At 40.8% G+C, this 24,790-nt stretch overlaps 1 protein-coding gene across 7 annotated transcripts in view; it reads right to left on the reverse strand.

Annotated features, from left to right (window-relative positions):
• Positions 1 to 8,804: 8,804 nt before the first annotated feature.
• The window catches only part of LYPLA1 (lysophospholipase I), a 51,721-nt gene continuing 35,735 nt past the window's right edge, over positions 8,805 to 24,790 (reverse strand). For 4 of the 7 annotated variants that reach the window (XM_025394734.1, XM_025394732.1, XM_025394730.1 and 1 more), the window contains 5 exons: positions 24,662 to 24,732; positions 17,470 to 17,543; positions 15,091 to 15,192; positions 13,462 to 13,638; positions 8,805 to 10,551 (listed from right to left, as the gene is read on the reverse strand). In XM_025394734.1, coding sequence (XP_025250519.1) covers positions 10,498 to 10,551; positions 13,462 to 13,638; positions 15,091 to 15,192; positions 17,470 to 17,543; positions 24,662 to 24,732 — 478 coding nt within the window. In that variant the 3' untranslated portion in view covers positions 8,805 to 10,497. The remainder of the gene's footprint in view (positions 10,552 to 13,461; positions 13,639 to 15,090; positions 15,193 to 17,469; positions 17,544 to 24,661; positions 24,733 to 24,790) is intronic. The other 3 variants (XM_025394733.1, XM_025394736.1, XM_025394731.1) reach the window with 2 other exon arrangements.

Genomic DNA, 24,790 nt, shown 5'->3' on the forward strand with positions numbered 1-24,790 from the left:
TAATTTCAATTGTACTATCTTTAAGTCTGCTGATTATTCTGCCTGCTCAAACCTGCTGTACAACTCGTGAATTTTTTATTTTAATTATTGTTATCTTCAGTTCTAGATATGTATTTGGTTCCTTTTTATAATTTGTATTTATTGATTGATGTTCTCTAGTTGTTGAGATATTGTCCTCCTGCTTTAATTTTTTTCTCCATGGTTTCCTTTAGTTTTTTGAGTTATATTTAAGACAGCTGAATAAGGTCTTTGCTCAGTAAGTCCAATATCTGAGCTTCCTCAAGGACAGTGTTTCTGCTCATTTCTTTTTTTCCCCCTGCGAATGGGCCAGGCTTTGTTTCTTTGTATGCCTCATATTTTTTGCTGAAAAACGAACATATTGAAGATTATAATGTAACTTTTAAAATCAGAATTCTTGCCGCTTATTGTTAATGTTTTTTAGTTTATATGTTTAATGACATTTCTAAACTGTCATGTGTAGTCACTAAAGTATCTGTTTGGTTAGCTTAGTGTCCACCTAATGTTTTGACAGATACTTCATTTTTTTTAAACACCTGGAGCAAGAAAAAAAAAATCTCCCAGTCTTTGCAGTAGGGCTCTTTGTGTTGGGCACACTTGTAATATTCAACTGGTCAGTTTCCAACTCTGCCTTAACCTTCATGACCTGCTGGCCCAGGACTTCGAGGTCAGCCAGAGGTGAGAGCTTAGGAATTTCGCAGATCTTTTGGTTTTTTTTTTTTTTTTGAGAGGGAGTCTCACTCTGCTGCCCAGACTGGAGTGCAGTGGCAGAATCTTGGCTCACTGCAACCTCTGCCTCCTGGGCAAGCAATTCTCCTGCTTCAGCCTCCCAAGTAGTTGGGATTACAGGTTGGGGCCACCATGCCTGGCTAACTTTTGTATTTTTTAGTATAGATGAGGCTTCGCCATATTGGCCAGGCTGGTCTTGAACTCCGGACCTCAAGTGATCCGTCCGCCTCGGCCTCCTAATATACTGGGATTACAGGTGTGAGCCACCACCACCACCAGCCACTCAGCCACTTTTCTGAACCTGCAAACTGCCCTGTTCATATACATGGTCTGGATTTCCAGAAATACGTGAAAGCACTTGAAAACCTTTATTTTCCCAAAGCATCTCACTCCTCAGCCTTTCCTCCCAGGCTTTCTGGTGTGTCTATTGTTTGCTCCAACTTATGTCATTTGCCTTAAGTGGTAGTGACTGGTTTATTTGCCTTTAAATATGTTTGACCAACACCCTCTGTATTGGTCACTTCTCCACCCTCAGAGAGTTCTGAGCTATTTCTTCACCCTGAGAGAGTTCTGAGTTACAGCAAATAAAGGCAGTCTTTGTACTAGTCCTTCAATAAGACACCTGAGAGACAACCACAATTCTTTGAAAATAAGGTTAACTTTGGTTCGTCCGATATCTGGAACCCACAGGAATGTGAACTGTTATCTTCAAGAGCATCACCATGACTGGGAGGGATAATTAAGCATAAGTAAAAATGACACAAAGCCTTCCTACCAGGCAGTAAATTTTTTTTTTTTTAAGCAGCTTTATTTAGATAAAATGAGGTTCATCCATGTGGTAGCTTTTTAAATTAAATTTATTTTTTTTTTGGAGGCCGAGTTTCACTCTTCTCGGCTAGGCTGCAGTGCAATGGTGTGATCTCAGCTCACTGCAACCTCCACCTCCCAGGTTCAAGCAATTCTCTTGCCTCAGTCTCTGAGTAGCTGGGATTGCAGGCGTGCACCACCATGCCTGGCTAATTTTTGTGTTATTAGTAGAGACAGGGTTTCACCATGTTGGCCAGGCTGGTCTTGAACTCTGACCTCAGGTGATCCACCTGCCTTGGCCTCCCAAAGAGCTGGGATTATAGGCGTGAGTCACTAGTATACTTGGCCAGCATTCTTTTTGATCACTGAATACTGTTTTATGGCTATGCCACTTCTTATTTATCCACTTGTTGCTTATGAACATCTGGGCGATTTCTGCATTGTGGCTCCTAAGAATAATGCTTCTATGAGCATTCGTGTACAAGTTTTTGTGTGGACGTATGTTTGTTGCCTTAAAGTTTATTTTACCTCGTAAAAATATAGCTAAGCCAGCTTACTTTGGGTAGTATTTGCTTGTTATAATTTCCCATCCCTTTCAAACTTTCTGTGCCCTATGTACTTGATATTGCCTGTAATGAAAATACAGTTTTTGGCCAGGTGTGGTGGCTCACACCTGTAATCTCAGCACGTGGGAGGCTGAGGTGGGAGGATGGCTTGAGGCCAAGAGTTAGAGACCAGCCTGGGTGACATACTAAAACTCTCTCTACAAAACAATAAAAATAAATTTTAAAAATTAGCTAGGCATGGTGGTGCACACCTGTAGTCCTGGTTACTTGGGAGGCGGAGGCAGGAGGATTGCCTCAGCCCAGTTCAAGGCTGCAGTGAGCTGTGATCACACCACTACACTGCAGGCTGGGTAACAGAGCGAGACCCTGTCTCAAAAACCAAAATGTGTGTGTGTGTGTGTGTGTGTGTGTGTGTGTATAACTTTATATCATTCTTTTGTTTGGCCTAATTTCTGTCATTTACTGACAAATTTAGTCCATCACAGTGGAAATAACTGCTATTTGGATTTGTATGTATCATAGTATGAAATGTCTTGTTCTGTGTTTTATATGCTTTATTTCTTATTTCTCCTTTCTCATCTTTTTTTTTTTTTTTTTTTTTAATGAAGCCTTAAAAATTTCATCCCCTCAACCGGGTGCGGTGGCTCACGCTTATAATCCCAGCACTTTCGGAGGCTGAGGCGGGTGGATCACGAGGTCAGGAGTTCGAGACCAGCCTGGCCAACACAGTGAAACTCTGTCTCTACTAAAAATACAAAAATTAGCTGGGCGTGGTGGCAGGTGCCTGTAATCCCAGCTACTCGGGAGGCTGAGGCAGAAGAATCGCTTGAACCTAGGAGGCAGAGGTTGCAGTGAGCCGAGATCACGCCACTGCACTCCAGCCTGGGCAACAGAGCTAGACTCCATCTCAAAAAAAAAAAAAATCCCCTTCCCCACTACTTTGGAATTTACACCTATTTATGTTCACTTTTTTAGTTAGCTTTACGCTGAACACTTAATTTTATTTTATTTATTTTTATTTATTTATTTTTTATTTTTTATTTTTGAGACGGAGTCTGGCTCTGTCGCCCAGGCTGGAGTGCAGTGGCCGGATCTCAGCTCACTGCAAGCGCCGCCTCCCGGGTTCACGCCATTCTCCTGCCTCAGCCTCCCGAGTAGCTGGGACTACAGGCGCCCGCCACCTCGCCCGGCTAATTATTTTTTTGTATTTTAGTAGAGACGGGGTTTCACCGTGTTAGCCAGGATGGTCTCGATCTCCTGAACTCGTGATCCGCCTGTCTCGGCCTCCCAAAGTGCTGGGATTACAGGCTTGAGCCACCGCGCCCGGCCGAACACTTAATTTTAAAAGGAATAAATATTTCTTATCTACTCACAAAAAGTGTAAGAACCACAGAATATTTCAACTTCTATTAGCCCTCCCATTGTACATTTTTAAAAACTTATGTTGAAATATTTATAGATTCACAGGGAATTGTCAAGATAAGCATAGAGGTCCTGTGTCCCCTTCCATCCAGTTTCCTCCAATGGTTACATCATACTTACAGTACAATATTGAAACCAGGACATTGACATAGTTTAAAAATATGTGTATAGTCCCGTCTTTTTTCATGTGTAGATTCATATAACCACCACTACAATCAAATATAGAACTATTCTGTCACCACAAAGATCATCATCATGCTATTCCCTTGTAGTCACATCCACTACCCTCTCCCACACCATCTCTAGCCCCTGGAACTACTAATCCATTTTCCATCTCTGTAATTTAGTCATTTTGAAAGTTATATACAGTGTGTGACCTTTGGAGATTGGCTTTTTTCACTCAGAGTAAGGCCCTTCAGGCGGGATGTAGTGCCTCACGCCTGTAATCCCAACACTTTGGAAGGCCAACGTGGGAGTGTTGCCTGAAGCCAGGGGCTTGAGATCAGACTGAGCAACAAAGTCAGACCCCACCTCTACGAAAAATAATTTATACATTAGCCAGGCATGTGGCGGGTGCCTGTAGTCCCAGCTACTCTGGAGGCTGAGGTGGGAGGATCACTTGAGCCCAGGAGTTTGAGGCTGCAGTTGGCCATGATCATGTCACTGTGCTCACTCCGGCCTGGATGACAGAGTGAGACCCCATCTCTTAAAGAAAAGAAAGAAAAAAGGAAAAAAAAAAAAACAGAATAATGCCCTTGAGATTCATCCAAGTCATTATATGTATTGTTCTTGTTTATTCCTAAGTAATATTCCATAGTATTGATGCACCAGTTTGTTTAACCATTCTTCGGCCATAGGACTTTTTGCTTGTTTCTAGCTTTTGGCTGTGATGAATAAAATTGTTACAAATAATCCTGTACAGGTTTTTGTGTGGACATGCTTTTGTTTCTCTGGAATAAATGCTCAAGAATGCAGTTGTGAGGTTATATTAGCGTAAGTCAGATTTTAAATAAATTGCCAAACTTTTTCAAAGTGGCCGTACCATTTTACATTCCCACCAGCAAGGTATGAAAGATTCCATTTTTCTGCATCCTCATCAGCATTTGGCATTGTCACTACTTTTTATTTTATTCTCTAATACATATATAACGGTATTTTATTGTGATTTTACTTTTTTTTTTTTTTTTTTGAGACAGGATCTCACTTTGTCATCCAGGCTGGAGTGCAGTGGCAGCGGTCATAACTCACTGTAACCTCCACCTCCCGGGCTCGATTCTCCCAGCTCAGCCTTCACGGTAGCTGGGAATACAGGCACGCGGCACCACGGCTGGATAATTTTTGTATTTTTTTGTAGAGACGGTGTTTCACCATGTTGCCCCGGCTGGGCTCAAACTCCTAGATTCAAACAATTCGCCCCCGCTTCAGTCTCCCAAAGTGCTGAGTGGTGGGATTACAGGCATGGGCCACGATGCCCAGCCTGTGGTTTTATGTTTCATTTCCTTAATGGTTTAGTGATGTTGGTCATCTTTTCATGTGCTTGCCATTCTTATAGCCTCCTCAGCAAAATAACTCTTCATGTCTTTTGCCTGTTTTCTAATTGGATTTTTTTTTGTAACTGTTGAATTTTGAGAGGTCTTTACATATTCTAAATGCTAGTCATTTGTCAGGATATGTAGTTTACAAATATTTCCTCCCCGTCTCAGCTGTCTTCTCATCCTCTTAACAGGGTCTTTGAAAATAGCAAAAGTTTTTAACTTCAATGAAGTCCAATTCATTTTTTTTTCTTGCAAGTAGTATATTTTTGCTGTCATATTTGGAGACATTTCAAGCCCTGGGTCCCCAAGATTTCTGTTTTCTTATCTAAGATTTAGAGCTTTACACTGGACATTTAAATCTATGATCCATTTTAGGCTAGTTTCTATGTAAGATTTAGATGGAGATTTTTCTGTGTGTTTTTTGTCTTTTGCCTATGGATAGCCAATTGCTCCAGCACAACTTCTGAAAAGACTATCCTTCCTCTATTGGACTGTTTGTTTTTTGTTTTGAGACAGAGTCTCACTCTGTCACCCAGGCTGGAGTGCAATGGTACGGTTTCGGCTCACTGCAAACTCCGCCTCCCAGGTTCAAGCAATTCTCTTGCCTCAGTCTCCTGAGTAGCTGGGATTACAGGCGCCTGCCACCATGCCCGGCTAATATTTTGTAGTTTTAGTAGAGACCGGGTTTCACTGTGTTGGCCAGGCTGGTGTCAAACTCCTGACTTCATGATCCGCCTGCCTCAGCCTCCCAAAGAGCTGGGATTACAGGCGTGAACCACCGTGTGCCCTGCCATATTGAACTGTTTTGTAACTTTTTCAAATCAGTTGGCTGCACTTGTGTGAGGAGACTATTTCTGTGTTATTTTGTTCTGTTCATCTGTATTTCTTTCTGACAATACCTTTTTGATTACTGTCTCAATTTAATAAGTCTTGAAATCTGGTACAGAGACCACCCCTCTCCGTGTTCTTTTTCTAATTATTATTTTTTAATATGAGATGGGATCTCACTATGTTGCCCCAGCTGGTCTGAACTCCTAGACTCAAGCAACCTCTCACCTTGGCCTCCCAAAGTGATGGGATTACAGGTGTGAGCCACCACGCCCGGCCCTTCTTTTTTACCATTATTTAAAGTTTTGTAGTTCCTTTGCCTTTCTGTATGTTTTAGAATCATCTTGTGTATAACTACAACACTTTTGCTGGGGTTCTGATAGGAATTGCATTAAATTAGTGTATCAGTGTGGACAGAATAAACATCTTTGCTATATTGAACCTTCTAATCGATGAACATGGTGTATGTATCCATTTATGCAGATCTTTTTTGATGTCTTTCATCATCATTTTGTAGTTTTCTGCCTCCAAATCCTATAAAAAGATTTTTCAGATTTATCCCAAAGTACTATTTTTGTCTGTCTTTTGAGACAGTCTCACTCTTGTCACCCAGGCTGGAGTGCAGTGGCGTGATCTTAGCTCACTGCAACCTCTGCCTCCCCGGTTCAAGTGATTCTCCTGTCTCAGCCTCCTAAGTAGCTGGGATTGAAAATCCAGCTACACCTTGAAAATCAAAATGCACATGAACACAAACTCCTGGTCAGAAAGTTTTGAGGGATGATTTCATCTCTCCCAATCCAGAGCCCAGACCAAAACAGGCAAGTTTCCCTTCACTTCCCTATGCCACAGGGGTGGTGGGGTGGAAGGGGCCAGATTTTTTTTTTCTAGTTCACCTATGTGCACAGCCCTTAAAAGAGTCCTGGCTTGGCTGGGCGTGGTGGCTGTTTGTAATCCCAGCACTTTGGGAGGCTGTGGTGAGATCGCTTGAGCCAAGGAGTTCGAGACCAGCCTGGGCAACACAGCAAGACCCCATCTCTATAAAAATATTTTAAAATAAAAAAAATAAGGGTGAATTACTTACACACCTTATCTCATCTTAAGCCCCAAAGTTAAGTGTGTCATGTGGGTTTTCAGTTTCCTTTTAGTTCTCTCTGGCCACTGGAAATTGTATTTTATGGTGAGCTGATTTTTATCATAGTTCTACTCAGTGTTTCCATGTGTCCTGTATTATATGAAATGCACACATCATTTGTGTGTTTCAAAGCATTTAAATTACCCCACTGGGGCACAGAGCAAAGTCATAAATTTAGACCATGAAGTTGGGCACATGAATTTGAATCCTGGCTCTTGCACATTAATAGCTCTGAAATCCTAAGTAAATAGTTTCCCTCTCTAGAGTTTTCTCTTCTGTAAAATCAAGATGGTTGATCAGAGGACTATATGCTTAAAGGATATAAAATGCTTACTATAGTGCCTAGCATATATTATATAATTACAATTTCAGTTTTTAGTAATTTCTAAAAAATAAAATGGTACCTAAGAGGGTTTAAAATGCAGCAATAAGAATGGCTGCAATAGTAGGCAAATTTCCCAACTATTTACATATACATACAACCACTGTTACCCAATGGTAATTAGATCACAACAGTACCAAGCTCTGACCACATTTAGTAGTGAACAAAATTATTTTTAAAAGGATCATGAACTAAAGGTTATCATATGAAATACAGTGCTGATGTGAAAGATAAACCTTTCATAAAACAAACTGAAGTTAGAGACAATATATTTGGTCCAGAATTTTCTTACCACGAGAACTATCCAAAAATTGAACAAGCTGTGTCACAAGAAAGTGGTCACTTAAGTATCCAAAAGCAGAAAGTGAAGGACTACTTAACAGAACAGAAGGAATTCCTATATTCGGAAAAGTCAGAAGTCAATGTTGAAATAAAGGAGAAAAACTACTTGGATAACTGATTTATGACACTAATTTAAAAATCCCAGTGAATACTACATTACTAAAAACTTAGGCCGGGGCCGGTGGCTCAAGCCTGTAATCCCAGCACTTTGGGAGGCCGAGACGGGTGGATCATGAGGTCAGGAGATCGAGACCATCCTGGCTAACACGGGGAAACCCCGTCTCTACTAAAAAATACAAAAAAAAAAATAGCCGGGTGAGGTGGCGGGCGCCTGTAGTCCCAGCTACTCGGGAGGCTGAGGCAGGAGAATGGCGTGGACCCGGGAGGCGGAGCTTGCAGTGAGCTGAGATCCAGTCACTGCACTCCAGACTGGGAGACAGAGCCAGACTCCGTCTCAAAAAAAAAAAAAAAAACCTTAGGCCAGGCGCGGTGGCTCAAGCCTGTAATCCCAGCACTTTGGGAGGCCGAGACGGGCGGATCACGAGGTCAGGAGATCGAGACCATCCTGGCTAACCCGGTGAAACCCCGTCTCTACTAAAAAATACAAAAAACTAGCCGGGCGAGATGGCGGGTGCCTGTAGTCCCAGCTACTCTGGAGGCTGAGGCAGGAGAATGGCGTAAACCTGGGAGGCGGAGCTTGCAGTGAGCTGAGATCTGGCCACTGCACTCCAGCCTGGGGGACACAGCGAGACTCCGTCTCAAAAAACAACAACAACAAAAAACAAACAAACAAACAAACACTTCTTAAATAGGTAGAAACACTGAAAACCAAATTTGGGAAATTATTTTTTAGCCAATTAAAACTGAGTAACATGAGATTATTTCTTATGCCTGGTTCCATTCTAAGTCAACCACAACATCATAACATCATCAAAATTTCTCTCTCTGAATATATATTCTTTTAAGTATATTGTTATTTTCCTTCTTTTCATTATAGACATTCATTCCAAGTGTTAACATTCCAAATATTAAAATACTCAAAGTCACAGAAAAGTCAGAATTACATTTTATTTCACAATGATAGAAACCATGAAAAACATTTACATTTTCCCATGTTACAGCACATTTCAACGGAGTATTTCTTGCCATAAATAATATTTTGCTGATTTGTAGAACTGAAATAACAGTTTATGTTCTTCAAGGTAAAGAAAAATGACATAGTAAATGATTGTTTAAAATTTTAAAATCCAGACATAAACATATGGCTTCATTATTAACATCCTATATAGTCCATTACTAAGTTATTTCCATTATCGATTAGCACCCATTTATAAAGATGCATTCTTAATATTGTTTTGGTCAGCTGGAATACAGCAGAAAAATTAACAGAGTTCAGAAATATCAAGCATACATTTTTGCTACATATTAATCTGTATGGTAACTACATTTTATGTATAGGGTTCTGACTAGCCTTTATTACCCATAGTTTGTTTTCAAATAATTTTTATCAGTAATCTGAAAATTTTGACAATTTAAAATGATTGCTATTTTTATGTCTGCACGAAAAATTAATACAAAAAATAATTTGACTAAAGTGAAAATTTCAAATAAGTCCACTGGCAGATTAAAATAAAGCAAAAAATTACAATAGATTCCTCATCTTCTATAGTAGTTGGTTTCAAACATATGTACAAAGTAAACTGTATGCTATGAGGAAATGAAATCATCTTAGAAGTTAGTTTTTAAGATCGGTCTTAAAGATATCTCAGAACATACTAGAATATGATCTAAGTATTCTTTCAGTTGTTTACAGAAAAATAAAACCATAGAATTATTCCTGTTACCTGGGTTGAAGATCCTAATAGCTAGGTGTAAATTTGGACAAGGTACAGTAATTTGAAGTAAGTAGTGCATGAAGTTTTAATGTCTGGTTTCTCTATAAAGCATAAATAGATTTTAAATACTGTATATCTGTGACCCAGAATGTCAAATTATAGCATGTATTGACAGTAGCTGTCTATGGCAGAGAGGCAATACTTGGTCTGCTATGAAGAACAATAAAGAAAAAACAAACTTTTTTTTTTCTTGAGAGAAAAGAGTATTAAATAGAAATAATTTCAGGGAAAATAAAAGCCTGGTCCCCAAATAAAAGGGCCATTAATTGAAGAGAACAATATTACTCTTTCTTGACAATGAACAGCATTATCCCTATTATTAGGAATAATGTAATACCACCTCATTCTTATTATGCATTACAATCATTATGTATATATGAACACATACATAAAAATACAGACACTGCATGGTGACTAAGCAATTTTGGAGTAAATCCATAGACTAAGTCACAGCATGCATAAATTGTTTATACCTTAACTGCTCATTTCTACCTGAACAAATTGTCATTAAGCATACTGCTAATTTTCAAATGATGTAATAAAAAATCTGGTGGCAGTACTGTATTATTTTGCTGAATTACATTTGAGAAAAAAGAAGCTACCTGCTTCATCTATTTTAATATAGTAGATTCTGGATCTTCTTATAAGAATACATGTATAGAAACTTAAAAGATCATACATTTCTCATGAGGAGACATTATTTGATCTGTGTCACTGGCGTGTATTTGCAAAACATTTTAACACTGCAAAACATTAGAAATTTGAAGACTGGGCATGGGAAAAGGTTTATACTCTACTACAATGATGCTGGTGTACTTCTACACAAGGCCTCTTAGTGACGTCAATCAATTGGAGGTAGGAGTTTATCAATGAATTGCTTGACATCCATCATTTCCTGTTTGGAATAAAGTAATTTAATAGGTAGGTAGTTATATAAGTCAAATTAAATTCCCACTAAAATGCCACTAATCAAATCTATGGTGTGCACAGTTAAGGTGAAATCACAGTCCTACTACAATTAAATAAGAGATAAAAGAGAAATGAGGCTCCAACAGAAATTTCAGAACATTTCCTATCATGATTTTTGTACACTGAAATTACAGCTCCCATCCAGTATCTAGTTCTGCATCTTCCTTTACTGGAAGAAAATAAAGACACTGGCGGGGGGCGGGCAGGGAAGTTTAGAAGCGATGGTACCTATACTGAGAAGTCTCAGTAAGTGTACAATTACTGACAACTAAGTATGAGTGACAAAGCAGAGCTTCTACCATTCTTTAAATTGAATTACATGCTAAATCCATAGCATTAACTATTTTGTGTCTTTCATAAGGAATTACACACAACTAACCATTTGATAGAGAGCATGTACCTAAGATGTTCCTGGGAAGATATGAACATTAATATACCAAAGATTTATCATAGAAGAAACCTTCTCCTCTTAGCCTCTTGCACTTGGTTCAATTTTTTCACCTCCCTCAAACTCACTTCTGACTATTAGCTCTTATATTTCAAGGCCTTACTTAGCCTCACAGTGCCAAGTATTAGCAATGCAGCTAACCTTCAGCCTTGTAATTTAGTCACTCAGAAAAGAGCCCCGGTATGAAAGTGTTCTATTTCACAATACTCTGAAGTCCCAAAGAGTTTCCTGTGAGATCACCTCCCATTATCCTACTTCTCCTCATTTTCTGCTCCTCATTCAGTCCAGAGTCATCGTAGACTCATCTATGGAGCTTTTATGAAGCTCCAGGGTATTTGTGATGCAAAGCCCATGAGGAAAACAGCTGCTCTAGAGACCTTCAGTCCCTCTTGCACAAATTAAGGGTTCCAGGACTTCCCCTGCCCTCCCTTTTCTGGATTCAACACTGTAATACTCTATGTCAGTAGGGGAACACCCTAGATTCCCAGGCACCCTTGTCTTTCTGGATAAATCATATTACCACTTCTTTCTCCGTCCCTAAAGTAAATGATTTAACCAGGCTGAGTGGTTGTAAAACTGTCAGTGTGACTGTCTCACCAGGAATCAATTTTTATTTTAGGTCTTTTCAAGCCTTCAAACGTACCCAGGTCTCCGGCCTCTTTCATTCTATCGAGTGACTGCACCTCCCATTTGACTGAAAAGTTAAGCACATCTAATATGAGCTCCCAAGCACTCTCTTCTCTCTCTCCACCTCCTGTTTACATTCATCCATCCTTCCTCCATTTTTTTTGGGGGGGGGCTCTCACTCTGTCACTCAGCCTGGAGTGCAGGGTGCCAACATGGTTCACTGCAGCGTCAACCTCCTGAGATCAAGTGATTCTCTCGCCTCAGCCTCCAGAGTAGTTGGGACTACAGGTGCCCACCACCTCACCCAGCCCGTCCTCTTCTATCTTGTTTGAAAATGGTTTTCTCCTCTTTTAAGGCAAGCACTATACATCTCAGGACTTAATTCTATTCTATGATCCCTCTGAGAATGCCTCTATCAATTATCATTTTACTGCATCTTCTTCCTCCCTACCTCTACTCATACGTCTTTCTCTGATCCCACTGAAGAACAGATTTCCTACTCTTCTCCCTCTTTACCAAAACTTTTTTAAAAGGTCTATGTATGTTGCCTCTGCTTCCTCATTTCCCTATCCACTTCACACAATCCTTTGCATTTTGGCCTTATCTACCCAAACATCCAAGGTCACAGGTGGCTTAATACTGGATACTTTCTTCCTAACCTATTTCTCCTTAATCCTTCTTTGGAACACATTACACATCTCCTTCCCACTCTGAAATTCTCTCCTCCCATACTCTCAACACCCAACTCCTTTTCTCATTAGGCTAAACTTTAACGTGTCCCCTAAAGTTCTATCCCTGAGCTTTTTTTCTTATGATGCTTTCTCAAGATAATTATTCACTGATCAATTATATTAGTAATTATTTCAAATCTCCATTTCCAGGCTTGAACTTCAGACAAGTATTTCCCACATCCTATTTTGATATTGTGGGGGCACATCGATCTCAATACATTAAACTCAGTATTATCTCCTTCATTTACTCTAAAACTGTTTCTTGCACCTACTTTTTATAATGGCATCAGAGCTAGAAATCTCAGGCCCTTTTGATACTTTCTTGGTTACTACACTCCAAAGATGAATCTCTAGATCCTACTGGATCACCTGTCTCTAGAATGTAGATCAGATCACATCTCACTTCAACCAAAAACACTGACACTTCCTGTTGCCTAGAGAGTAAGTCCCTTCTCAGTACAAAGAGTCCCTGTTCCCTATGTCTTCTGTCCTATGACACCCAGCTTTTCCTAAGACTCCAGTCAGACTGAATGGCTTGCTTTTCCTGTCCTATAGTTCTTTCTCTGCACATTTGCTATTCAAATCCCACCATTTTTCAAAATCTAGCTGTTTCATCATGGTCTCAGTGCCTCCTAAGATAAAATTAATCTCTTCTCAGTTTTTCAGGGCACCTTTTGTTATTTTCCAAGGCCACTTTTTAAAGCTTCTGATACAATGTATATCACATCCTGCTATCCATACAGTTACTTAGACATGCATCTTTCTATTAAATTTTAATTTACCTTAAATTTTAACGAAAGGGGATGTTTATTATTCATCTTTGAATTATGTACAATGTTGTGTGTAATAGCCAATCAATAGATACTTGTTGAATTAAGTTGAATACACTGTCATCTAATGACCTGCTAACTTATGACTCAATATGAATTAGCTCATTTAAATCCCCAAGCATTCAAATGTTACTTTCCTTGAAAATATTACATGAAAAAAGTTGCAAATATGGCGCTGACCACTGCTTCCAGACACCTACCTGTTGACACGAACTGTGCATCATACCTTCATAGGTTTTAAAGGTCACATTGACTGGATTCACCAATGTTTTTAGTTTTTCAACCGTAAGAGAACCAAACATCAGGGGAACTAAAGGGTCACAATCCCCGTGGCACTGGAGAATAGAAATATCTCTATTAGCACCACCGACAGGACCCTGCAAAAAGCAAAAGAAGAAATAGTATTATTTTTGTAAAAGTATAGGACACTATGCCAGGCATTTAAAATTGTACACAAATATGCATATATGTAACATATTAGAAGTTATATTTGGCCAAAAAAATAAAATTCCTTCCATCCATATACTCACAACATCCCTTTATTTGACTTCTATAGGCTGTATGATCACCTTGCTTCACATTATGTTATCTTTCCAATGAATGAGTTCCTTGAAGCAGATTACATATATGCTTTTTTGTTTTGTTTAGTTTTTTTGAGATGGAATCTTGCTCCGTTGCCCAAGCTGGAGTGCAGTGGCATGATCTCGGCTCACTGCAACCTCCACCTCTCAGGTTCAAGCAATTCTCCTGCCTCAGCCTCCTGAGTAGCTGGGATTACAGGCACATGCCACCACACCCAGCTAATTTGTTCGTATTTTTTAGTAGAGACAGGGTTTCACTGTGTTACCCACAGGATGGTCTCGATCTCCTGACCTTGTGATCCACCCGCCTCAGCCTCCCAAAGTGTTGGGATTACAGGCGTGGGCCACCGCGCCCGGCCAAGCAGATTATATTTTAATCCATCTTTATATTTTCAGCTTTTTTTTTTGTTTGGTTGGTTGTTTTAGTACTTTGAGTTGCTGTTTTATTCAGCTGTCTATTTTTTTTTTTTTTAAAGGCAGGGTCTTGCTCTGTTACCCAGGCTGGAGTGAAGTAGCACAATCGTGGCTCACTGCAATCTCCACTTCCTGGGTTCAGGTGATTCTCATGCCTCAGCCTCCTGAGTAGCTGGGATTGTAGGGGTGCACCACCACGCCCAGCTAATTTTTGTATTTTTAGTAGCTATTGGGGTTTCACTATGTTAGCCAGGCTGGTCTCGAACTCCTGACCTGAGGCGATCTGCCTGCCTCAGCCTCCCGAAGTGCTGGGATTACAGGCGTGAGAAACCGCACCTGGCCTAAAAATAAGTATTATTTCTATGTGTTAAAAAGAGTCCTCATTTTCATAAATATCCTAAAATGTATCAAATCCTTCTAAGATTTGTGACAATAAGGTTTCTTTCTAATTCCATTCTATGTACTCCACAATAAAGACAGTATAGCATACAGAGATAAGGCCTAGTAAAACATCACAAAAGTCTAAGAAAATTCTTTTTTAAAAAAGGATGAGTGCTGAGGACTCGGTGATGGTGATGTGTCAGTGTAGTGTCACTGACTGCAGCAAATACATGGCCGTGGAGGTGGGGATGCTGATGGTGGGAAGGCTGTGCATGTGTGGAGACAGAAGGTAGACAGTAACTGTATTTTCTGCTCAGTTTTGCTGTAAATTTAAAGCTTCTCCAGAAAATAAAGTTTATTAATAAAAAAAAACCAAGATGACTTTATCTCCAACATTATCTGCTAGCTACCTTTAGCTCAGTAATCTCATGTTGAGTGCATCAACCAAGTTACCTGTGGAAAGGAAGCCCGAAGTGGAAGCCAGCAACTGAGTGCAGTGACACCTGCTAGTTTCTGCTGCGTGGTAAGGGCAGTATATAAAGATAAAGCTCCTCCCTGAAAAGACAAGCAGGGAAAGTCAATGGAACACACATGCTTGCCCACAGCAATTTAGGGAATTTCTTGTTACTAATGATATCCATAAAAAAATCAAACTCGGTGGCTGATGTCAAATCAAATCAGGCAAAGAGCGGAAATACAAACACACCCCACTGTGTCCTAAAGGACTCGGTTCTACACCAGAGAACACACAGACTTCCTTTCTGATGAGACATAGTTTGTACTATGGGAAACTGCTGCACTTACAACATGCCTTAGGAATATTCTGAATTTATGTTTTCTCCTTTGCAGAGTTTAAAGCATAAAATCCAATCTTGTCTTAAATTGGTATTACTTAGTTTTTTCTTTTCTTCTTTTTTTTTTTTTTTTGAGATGGAGTTTCAAACACTCGTTGCCCAGGTGGGAGAGCAATGGTGTGATCTTGGCTCACCACAACCTCCGCCTCCCACGTTCAAGTGATTCTCCTGCCTCAGCCTCCCGAGTAGCTGGAATTACAGGCATGCACCACCACGCCCGGCTACTTTTGTATTTTTAGTAGAGACAGGGTTTCTCCATGTTGGTCAGGCTGGTCTCAAACTCCCAACCTCAGGTGATCCGCCTGCCTTGGCCTCCCAAAGTGTTGGGATTACAGGTGTGAGCCACCGTGCCTGGCCCTTAAATTGGTATTACTTTCTATACGAGAATTTAAGATAGTAAGAACTATTTAGCAGACAGCTTCAGAGTATCTGCCTACCTAGCTCACAACACCCTGCATTCTGGAAGCTGCACTCCTGCCACCATCCAGGAGCCCCATCACTTTGACCATGCCCATGGGTTACTGCAACACATGAGTACACAAAAGCCTTTCACATCCCAGGCAGTGATGTTCTTTCTCCTGGCACTGTGGAAATGGGATTCGGTGACCACCAGTCACTCTCTGTGTGGCTACACCCGTAACATGTAAATTCAAGAGCTGGAAAAGCTATAGGCTGCAAAAGCCAAGATGGCCAACTGTTTATGGAAAGGTAAACGAAGCAGATAAGCAAAGAAACAAGAGATGAGAGATGGTGAGCAAGGCACGACTGCTTTTCAATTCCTAGCTACTTCCTGAGGCCCTGCCTCATTTTCCTCCGTAGTTTCCTTGATAAGATGCCATAGACTCATCATAGCTTACTCCTTGCTTGAGGTATTGAGCTGTTTTCTATATACTGTAATGAATGAATATCAAATATACAGATTCCCACATGAACTTGTTATTCTGGATCATTATTATTATTTTTTTTGAGACAGAGTCTCAGCTCTGTTGCCTAGGCTGAAGTACAGTGGTGCGATTTTTGCTCACTGCAACCTCTGTCTCCTGGGTTCAAGTGATTTTCCTGCCTCAGCCTCCAGAGTAGCTGGGATTACAAGTGCCCCCCACCATGCCCAGCTAATTTTTGTATTTTTAGTAGAAACGGGGTTTCACCGTGTTGGCTGGGCTGGTCTCAAACTCCTGACCTCAAGTGATCTGCCCACCTTGGCCTCCCAAAGTGCTGGGATTACAGGCGTGAGCCACTGCGCCTGGCCTGGATCATTAATTTTTGTCCCTGTGTTTATGTCACAATGTGTATTACAGTATACATTATCTGTAAGTTTCAACAAACACCAAATCAATAACACCTTTTCACTATATTGTATCAACAAATCTTTCTATTGATTCTATCTTCTAAATAAGTTCAGAATTCTGACATCTCCCTAATTAAGGTAATTCAAACACTAAGTTGCTAACTTGGAAGATTTACAGATGAGAAGTTAGAGCATCTGGGGACTGGTTCCATGGCAAACAGCTTACAAGCCGCAAGGTCTGTATGAGGAAGCTGTGTCTGTGGAGGGAATACAGAAAGCAAGGGAAAAAGTACAGAGACGAAGAAAGATGCCAAAAATAAACACCACATATTTATACCTAAAACCTGTAATATGTGAAGGTAAAGGGAAGAAATTATCTTGTCTTCCACTTTACTGTTCCTATCAGTAGTCTCCTCCTAGAGAGGGGACTCATGCCTTGTGTTTTCAGAGTTCTAATTAATTAAAAGAATACACTGTGTTAACTTAGAAATTTAATTACTTGTGTATTATAGTTATTTTAAGAAGAAATTAATTAGTTCTAGTACATTCAAACTTAAACATTAAAGGTAAGTGTATCAGTCAAGATTTTATAACATCAAAAAAGACTACTCCATAGAAAGGATTAATGCAGCACAGACTTCTAGATAAGTATACTGATGGTACTGACATTCCACTTAAATTTTATCTTACCTGAGAAAACCCTCCCAAAATAATTCTGTTAGAAGGAATGCCATTCTTCACTTCTTGATCAATCAAAGCTTTTACTAAAAACAACATGAAAGTTAGTCAGCAATACTTTCAGAGTTAAGCCCACTGATAAAATTTAAATTAGGAAAAATTAATAATAGAAAAGCACAATTACTTTTAAGGCAGAAATGGTGAAAAATTCAAAGCACTTCATTAAAATACAAAATTAGAATGTATTTTCATATGCCAACAGAGAACAATGTGAAAAGGAAATTAAAAAAAAATCCAATTTAAAATAGTCACACATAAAATTAAATAAGAATTAACCAAAGAAGTGAAAGGTCTCTATAACGAAAACTATAAAACACTGATGAAAGAGGACACCAAAAAATGGAAAACAGATTCCATGTTCATGGATAAGAAGAACCAATAACAATATTGATTGTTATTGTTCGTGAATTCTTCTAATCCATGAACATGGAATATTTTTCCCATACTACCCAAAGCAATCTACAGATTCAATGCAATCTCTATGAAAACACCAAAGACAATCTTCACAGAAAGATAAAAACCATCCTAAATATTTATTTTGTTTTATTTTATTTATTTATTTATTTTGAGACAAGTCTCACTCTGTCACCCAGGCTGGAGAGCAGTGGCACGATCTCAGCTCACTGCAAGCTCCACCTCCTGGGTTTACGCCATTCTCTTGCCTCAGCCTCCTGAGTAGCTGGGAAGCTGGGACTACAGGCGCCTGCCACCATGCCCGGCTAATTTTTTGTATTTTTAGTAGAGACGGGGTTTCACCATGTTAGCCAAGATGGTCTCGATCTCCTGACCTCATGATCCACCCACCTTGGCCTCCCAAAGTGCTGGGATTACAGGCAGGATCCACCGTGCCTGGCCCCCTAAAATTTATATGGACTCACAAATGACTCAGAGTAGCCAAAGCTATCCTAAGCAAAAATAATAGAACTAGAGGAATCACATTACTTTACTTCAAATTATACTACAGGGCTATAGTAACCAAAACTGCATGGTACTGGCATAAGAACAGACACATAGACTAATGGAACAGAATAGAGAACCCAGAAACAAATCCACACACCTACAGTGAATTCATTTTCGACAAAGGTGTCAAGAACATACACTGGGGAAACGACAGTCTCTTCAATAAAAATGGTGCTGGGAAAACTGGATATCCAAATGGAGAAGAATAAAATTAGACCCTATCTCTTGCTGTATACAAAAATCAAATCACAATAAACACTTAAATCTAAGACCTCAAACTATGAAACTGCTACAAGAAAAAATTGGAAAAATCTCCAGGGCATTGGTCTGGGCAAAAATTTCTTGAGAAATACCCCACAAGCACATCCACCAAAGCAAAAATGGACAAATGGGATCACATCAAGTTAAAAAGCTTCTGCAGAGCAAAGGATACAATCAACAAAGCAAAGAGACAACCCACAGAATGGGAGAAAATATGTGCAAACTACCCATCTGACAAGAGATTAATAACCAGAATATATAAGGAGCTTTAACAACTCTATAGGGAAAAATCTAATAATCTGATCAAAAAATGGGTCAGGCTGGGCACAGTGGCTCATGCCTATAATCCCAGCCCTTTGGGAGGCCGAGGAGGGCAGGTCACGAGGTCAAGAGATAGAGACCACCCTGACCAACATGGTAAAACCCCATCTCTACTAAAAATAAAAAAATTAGCTGGGCGTGGTGGCACGTGCCTGTAGTCCCAGCTACTCGGGAGGCTGAGGCAGGAGAATCACTTGAACTTGGGAGGCGGAGGTTGCAGTGAGCCAAGATTTCGCCACTGCACCCCAGCCTGGCAACAGAGCAAGACTCCATCTCAAACAAAACAAAACATAACAAAACAAAACAAAACAAACAACCACCACCAAATGGGCCAGAGATCTTAATAGACATTTCTGAAAAGATGACATAAAAATGGCAAACAGGCATATTAAAAGGTGCCCAACATCACTGATAGCCAGCAAAATGCAAATCAAAGCTACAATTAAGTATCATCTCACCCTAGTTAAAATGGTTTTTATTCAAAAGACAGTTAATAACAATTGCTGGTGAAGATGTGGAGAAAAGGGAACCCTCATACACTGTTGGTGGGAATGTAAATTAGTACAACTACTATGAAGAACACTTTGGAGGTTCCTCAAAAACTAAAAATTGAGCTACCATATGATCCAGCAATCCCACTGGATATATACTCAAAATAAAGTATCTTTCTTTTATCTATATTTGGGTATATATCTTTTGGGATATATACCCAAAAGAAAGGAAATCAGTACACTGAAGAGATATCTGCACTCCCGTGTTTGTTGTAGCACTGTTCCCAATAGCCAAGATTTGGAAGTAATCTATGTGTCCATCAACAGATGACTGGATGAAGAAAATGTGGTACATATACACAATGAAGTAGTATTCAGCCATAAAAAAAGAATGAGATTCAGTCATCTGCAACAACACAGATGGAACTGGATATCATTAAGTGAAATAAGCCAGACACAGAAAGACAAACATTGCATGTTCTCACTTTTTTGTGGGATCTAAAACTAACTGAACTCACAGACACCGAGAGTAGTAGAAGTATGGTTATCAGAGGCTGGAAGGGTAGTGGGGGGCTGGAGGTGAGGTACAGACAGTTAATGGGTACAAAAAAAATAGAGTAAGACCTACTATTTGACAGCACAATAGGGTGACTATAGTCAATAGTAACTTAGTGTACATTTTAAAATAACTTACAAGAGTGTAAATGGATTCTTTGTAACTCAAAGGATAAACGCTTGAGGGGATAGACACCCCATCCTCCATGATGTGCTTATTTCACATTGTATCCCTGTATCAAAACATCTCACATACCCATAAATATGTACACCCACTATGTACCCACAAAAATTGAAAATAAAAAAATAAAATTCCCATTAAATATTTTAACAACGGTTCTTTCTCCCAAGAGATGGATTCTTAAAAAATTAATGGTTAATTCTGCTCATATATATCCCATGTTTCTCTCTTCAATGAACCATAGGCATTCATACCTAAAAGTTGTCATTTTAAAATTGTACGTAGTTAAGTGTTTAAAATCATTCATTCTATTGTTTTAAAAAAATCACAGAATTGGGCAGGCACACAGTGGCTCATGCCTGTAATCCCAGCACTTTGGAAGGCTGAGGCGGGCAGATCAACTTGGGCCAGGAGTTTGAGACCAGCCTGGCCAACATGGTGAAACACCGTCTCTACTAAAAATACAAAAATTAGCCGGGCGTGGTGGCACAGACCTGTAGTCTAGCTACTTGGGAGACTGAGGCAGGAGAATCACTTGAACCTGGGAGGTGGAGGTTGCACTGAGCTAAGATTGCGCCACTGCACTCCAGCCTGAGCAAGAGAGCAAGACTCCATCTAAAAAAAAAAAAAAAATTACAGAATCAATCTCTTTCGCTCGCTCTCACTCTCTCTCTCTGTCTCTATCTCTCTCTCAAAACAAGGTCTCACGCTGTTGCCTGACCTCCCAGGCTCAAGCAATCCTCCCACCTCAGACTCTCAAGCAGCTGGGGGGCCACAGATATGTGCCACCACGCCCAGCTAATTTTGTTTATTTTTTGTACAGACTCTTGCCCAGGCTGGTTTTGAACCCCTGGGCTCAAGTGATCCTCCTGCCTCAGCCTCTCAAAGTGCTAGGATTACAGGTATGAGCAACATCCTTTGGCCTCAATCATCTTTCACCTAAGGGTAAGGGCACTATGTACCCCCAACTATGTAACCTGAGCACTGTCTTCTTTGCTCAGTAGCACATTCTCTTTTGTTCTTTCTTTCCTGGCTGAGTCTGATTCTAATTCTCTCCAGTGAGTCATCACTTCATAGAGGAAAGAAGTAACAAGTATTTCATGGGGCAACTCTACTGTTAGGACAGAATTTTTCATTCTGGAGCTCATGAGGCCCACGTATCTTCTTCACAGGCCCCAGGCCCTCCCTGTTTTCCACAGCGTCTAACTCTTACTCTCATACNCTTCACAGGCCCCAGGCCCTCCCTGTTTTCCACAGCGTCTAACTCTTACTCTCATACTTTTGTTGTCTATTATTTTCAGACAAAATCCTAACTCTAGGATTCTAACTTTAAACTACTTTTTGATAATCCCCTAAGTCAGTGTTGTTGGTTTGAAATTCCCAGATATCTCACATCTTTTGAATGTATTTTCACTATTTTAAAGACCTTAAAGAGTTCTTTTAAAACAAAAGGGTTGCACCCAATGCTTGTGTCTGTAATCCCAGTACTTTTGGGGAGGATCACCTGAGGGTAGGAGTTTCCCACCAGCCTGGACAACATAATGAGAATTCGTCTCTACAAAACAGTTTAAAAATTAGCCAGGCATGGTGGCACATGCCTGTAGTCCCAGCTACTCAGGAGTTGAGGCGGTAGAGTTGCCGGAGACCAGGAATTTGAGGCTGCAGTGAGATATGATCACCAACTGTACTCTAACCTGGGCAATAATCTCTAAATAACAGTCTCTAAACAATAGTCTCTAAATAACTGATACACTATGTAAATAAAAAAATTACCAAAAAGCAGAACAATTCACAGCCAGCCTGTCTCACCATTGCTGTCCACATCCACCTACACCCACCCACACTCAGGAGTCACCAAACAGATTTTCCTGAAAGCAATCCCACTCCTCGCATTATACTTGTCAATATTTCAGTACACACGTGTAAAAGAAAAGCACATTCCTGTGCATTTCTTTCTTTCTTTCTTTTTTGAGACGGAGTTTCGCTCTTATTGCCTGTGCTGGAGTGCAACGGTGGGATCTCAGCTCACCGCAGCCTCTACCTCCCGGGTTCAAATGATTCTCCTGGCTCGGCCTCCCAGATAGCTGGGATTACAGGCAGGAACCACCACACCCGGCTAATTTTGTATTTATAATACAGACGGGGTTTCTCCATGTTGGTCAGGCTGATCTCGAACTCCCGACCTCAGGCAATCCGCCCGCCTCCGCCTCCGCCTCTCAAAGTGCTGGTATTACAGGCATGAGCCACTGCGCCCGGCCTCCTGTGCATTTCTTAAAAATAGACACATCCTAGTAAGTTAGCGTTCTGTTTCCCCTCCGAACAAATGGAATTACCATAATCATAAAGGAGATGGACTACTAACCAGAGACCAGACTTTCGAGGTTTTGTAAAGCAGAGCTAATACTTCACAGGGGTGTCAAATGAGGTGCTCCATAAAAAACACCTAGCTTCTAAACAGTTACGTGCTCAATCAGTGGCACCTGTTATTTTTTTTTTTTTTTTTTTTTGAGACGGAGTCTCGCGCTGTGTCACCCAGGCTGGAGTGCAGTGGCGCGATCTCGGCTCACTGCAAGCTCCGCCTCCCAGGTTCACGCCATTCTCCTGCCTCAGCCTCCGAGTAGCTGGGACTACAGGCGCCCGCCACCACGCCCGGCTAGTTTTTTGTATTTTTAGTAGAGACGGGGTTTCACCATGTTAGCCAGGATGGTCTCGATCTCCTGACCTCGTGATCCACCCGCCTCGGCCTCCCAAAGTGCTGGGATTACAGGCTTGAGCCACCGCGCCCGGCCCAGTGGCACCTGTTATTATTACCACACTAAAATTAACAACTTTTTTTTCTGAGACAGAGTCTCCCTCTGTCGCCCAGGCTGGAGTGCAATGACACAATCTCAGCTCACTGCAACCTCCGCCTACTGGGTTCAAGTGATTCTCCTGCCTCGGCGTACCGTGTAGCTGGGATCATAGGCACCTGCCACCATGCCTGGCTAATTTTTCTGTATTTTTAGTAGTGACGGGGGTTTCACCATGTTGGTCAGGCTTGTCTCGAACTCCTGACCTCAGGTGATCCGCCTGCCTTGGCCTCTCAAAGTACTGGGGTTACAGGCAAGAGTCACCACACTCAGCCACATTTTCACTGTTTCTTATCATTATACTCATTATATCATTATTTTCACTGTTATTCTAAGTCTCTTTAATGAAGACAACTGGCCAAAACTATTTTTTTTTTTTTTTTTTGAGACGGAGTTTCATTCTTGTTGCCCAAGCCAGAGTACAATGGTGCAATCTCAGCTCACTGAAACCTCTGCCTCCTGGGTTCAAGTGATTCTCCTGCCTCAGCCTTCTGAGTAGCTAGAATTACAGGCGTGCGCCACCATGCCCAGCTAATTTTTTTCAGTAGGAACGGGGTTTCACCATGTTAGCCAGGCTGGTCCCGAACTCCTGACCTCAGATGATCTACCCACCTCAGCTTCCCAAAGTGCTGGGATTACAGGCATGAGCCACCGCGCCTGGCCGGCCCAACCTATTAAACATTCTGTTGTTTTCTCCATTTTTCTATGTAAATCAAAGCAAAACTATTATATGTCTGAGAGAGTTAAAGCTTGATAAATGCAATTTTCCCCCATCCACTTCATCTCCATTGCCCATACTCAAGTGAGTCCTTGTGGACACTGTGGCAAACAAGTAACAGAGTGACCAGAAAGGAAAACAAGCCTGGGCAACATAGGGAGACCCTGTGTCTACAAAAAAAAAAAAAAATTAAAAACTGGCTGGGCATGGTGGTGTGCGCCTCTGTGGTCCCAGCCTACTCAGGAGGATGAGGTGGAAGGGTTGCTTGAGTTCAGGAGGTCAACGCTGCGGTGAGCTTTGATCACGCCACTACACTCCAGCCTGACTGACAGAGCAAGACTCTCTCTGGGGTGCAGGGGGTGAAAGGAAGGAAACAGCAGTGCCTCCTGAGATTAGATAAATGTGGAATTTTTTTCTTTTTTTTTCTGAGACGAAGTTTCGCTCTTGTTGCCCAGGCTGGAGTGCAGTGGGGTGACCTCAACTCACTGCAACCTCCACCTCCCAGGTTCAAGCAACTCTCCTGCCTCAGCCTCTCAAGTGGCTGGGATTACAGGCGCCAACCACCACGCCCAGTTAATTTTTTGTATTTTTAGTAGAGATGGGGTTTCACCATGCTGGCCAAGCTGGTCTCGAACTCCCGACCTTTAGGTGATCCACCCACCTCCACCTCCCAAAGTACTGGGATTACAGGCGTGAGCCACCGTGCGTGGCCCAAATGTGTAATTTTTAACCAGTACCGATATGATTACTGAATCTACTAAAAGCATTTAAGAACACTTTTGGCTTCATAAACATTTTCTGTACTTACTATTTTCTGCTGCCTGTTTAATCCCAGATTCATCCTCCTGTGAATCTGGTGAAAGCCCAATAATATCAAACCTGTAAAATAAGGCAAAATCTTAAAAGAACCATTTGATTCTAAGAAAATCTATTATTG

Source organism: Theropithecus gelada, chromosome 8 (assembly GCF_003255815.1).
Source record: "Theropithecus gelada isolate Dixy chromosome 8, Tgel_1.0, whole genome shotgun sequence".
NCBI lineage: Eukaryota > Metazoa > Chordata > Mammalia > Primates > Cercopithecidae > Theropithecus > Theropithecus gelada.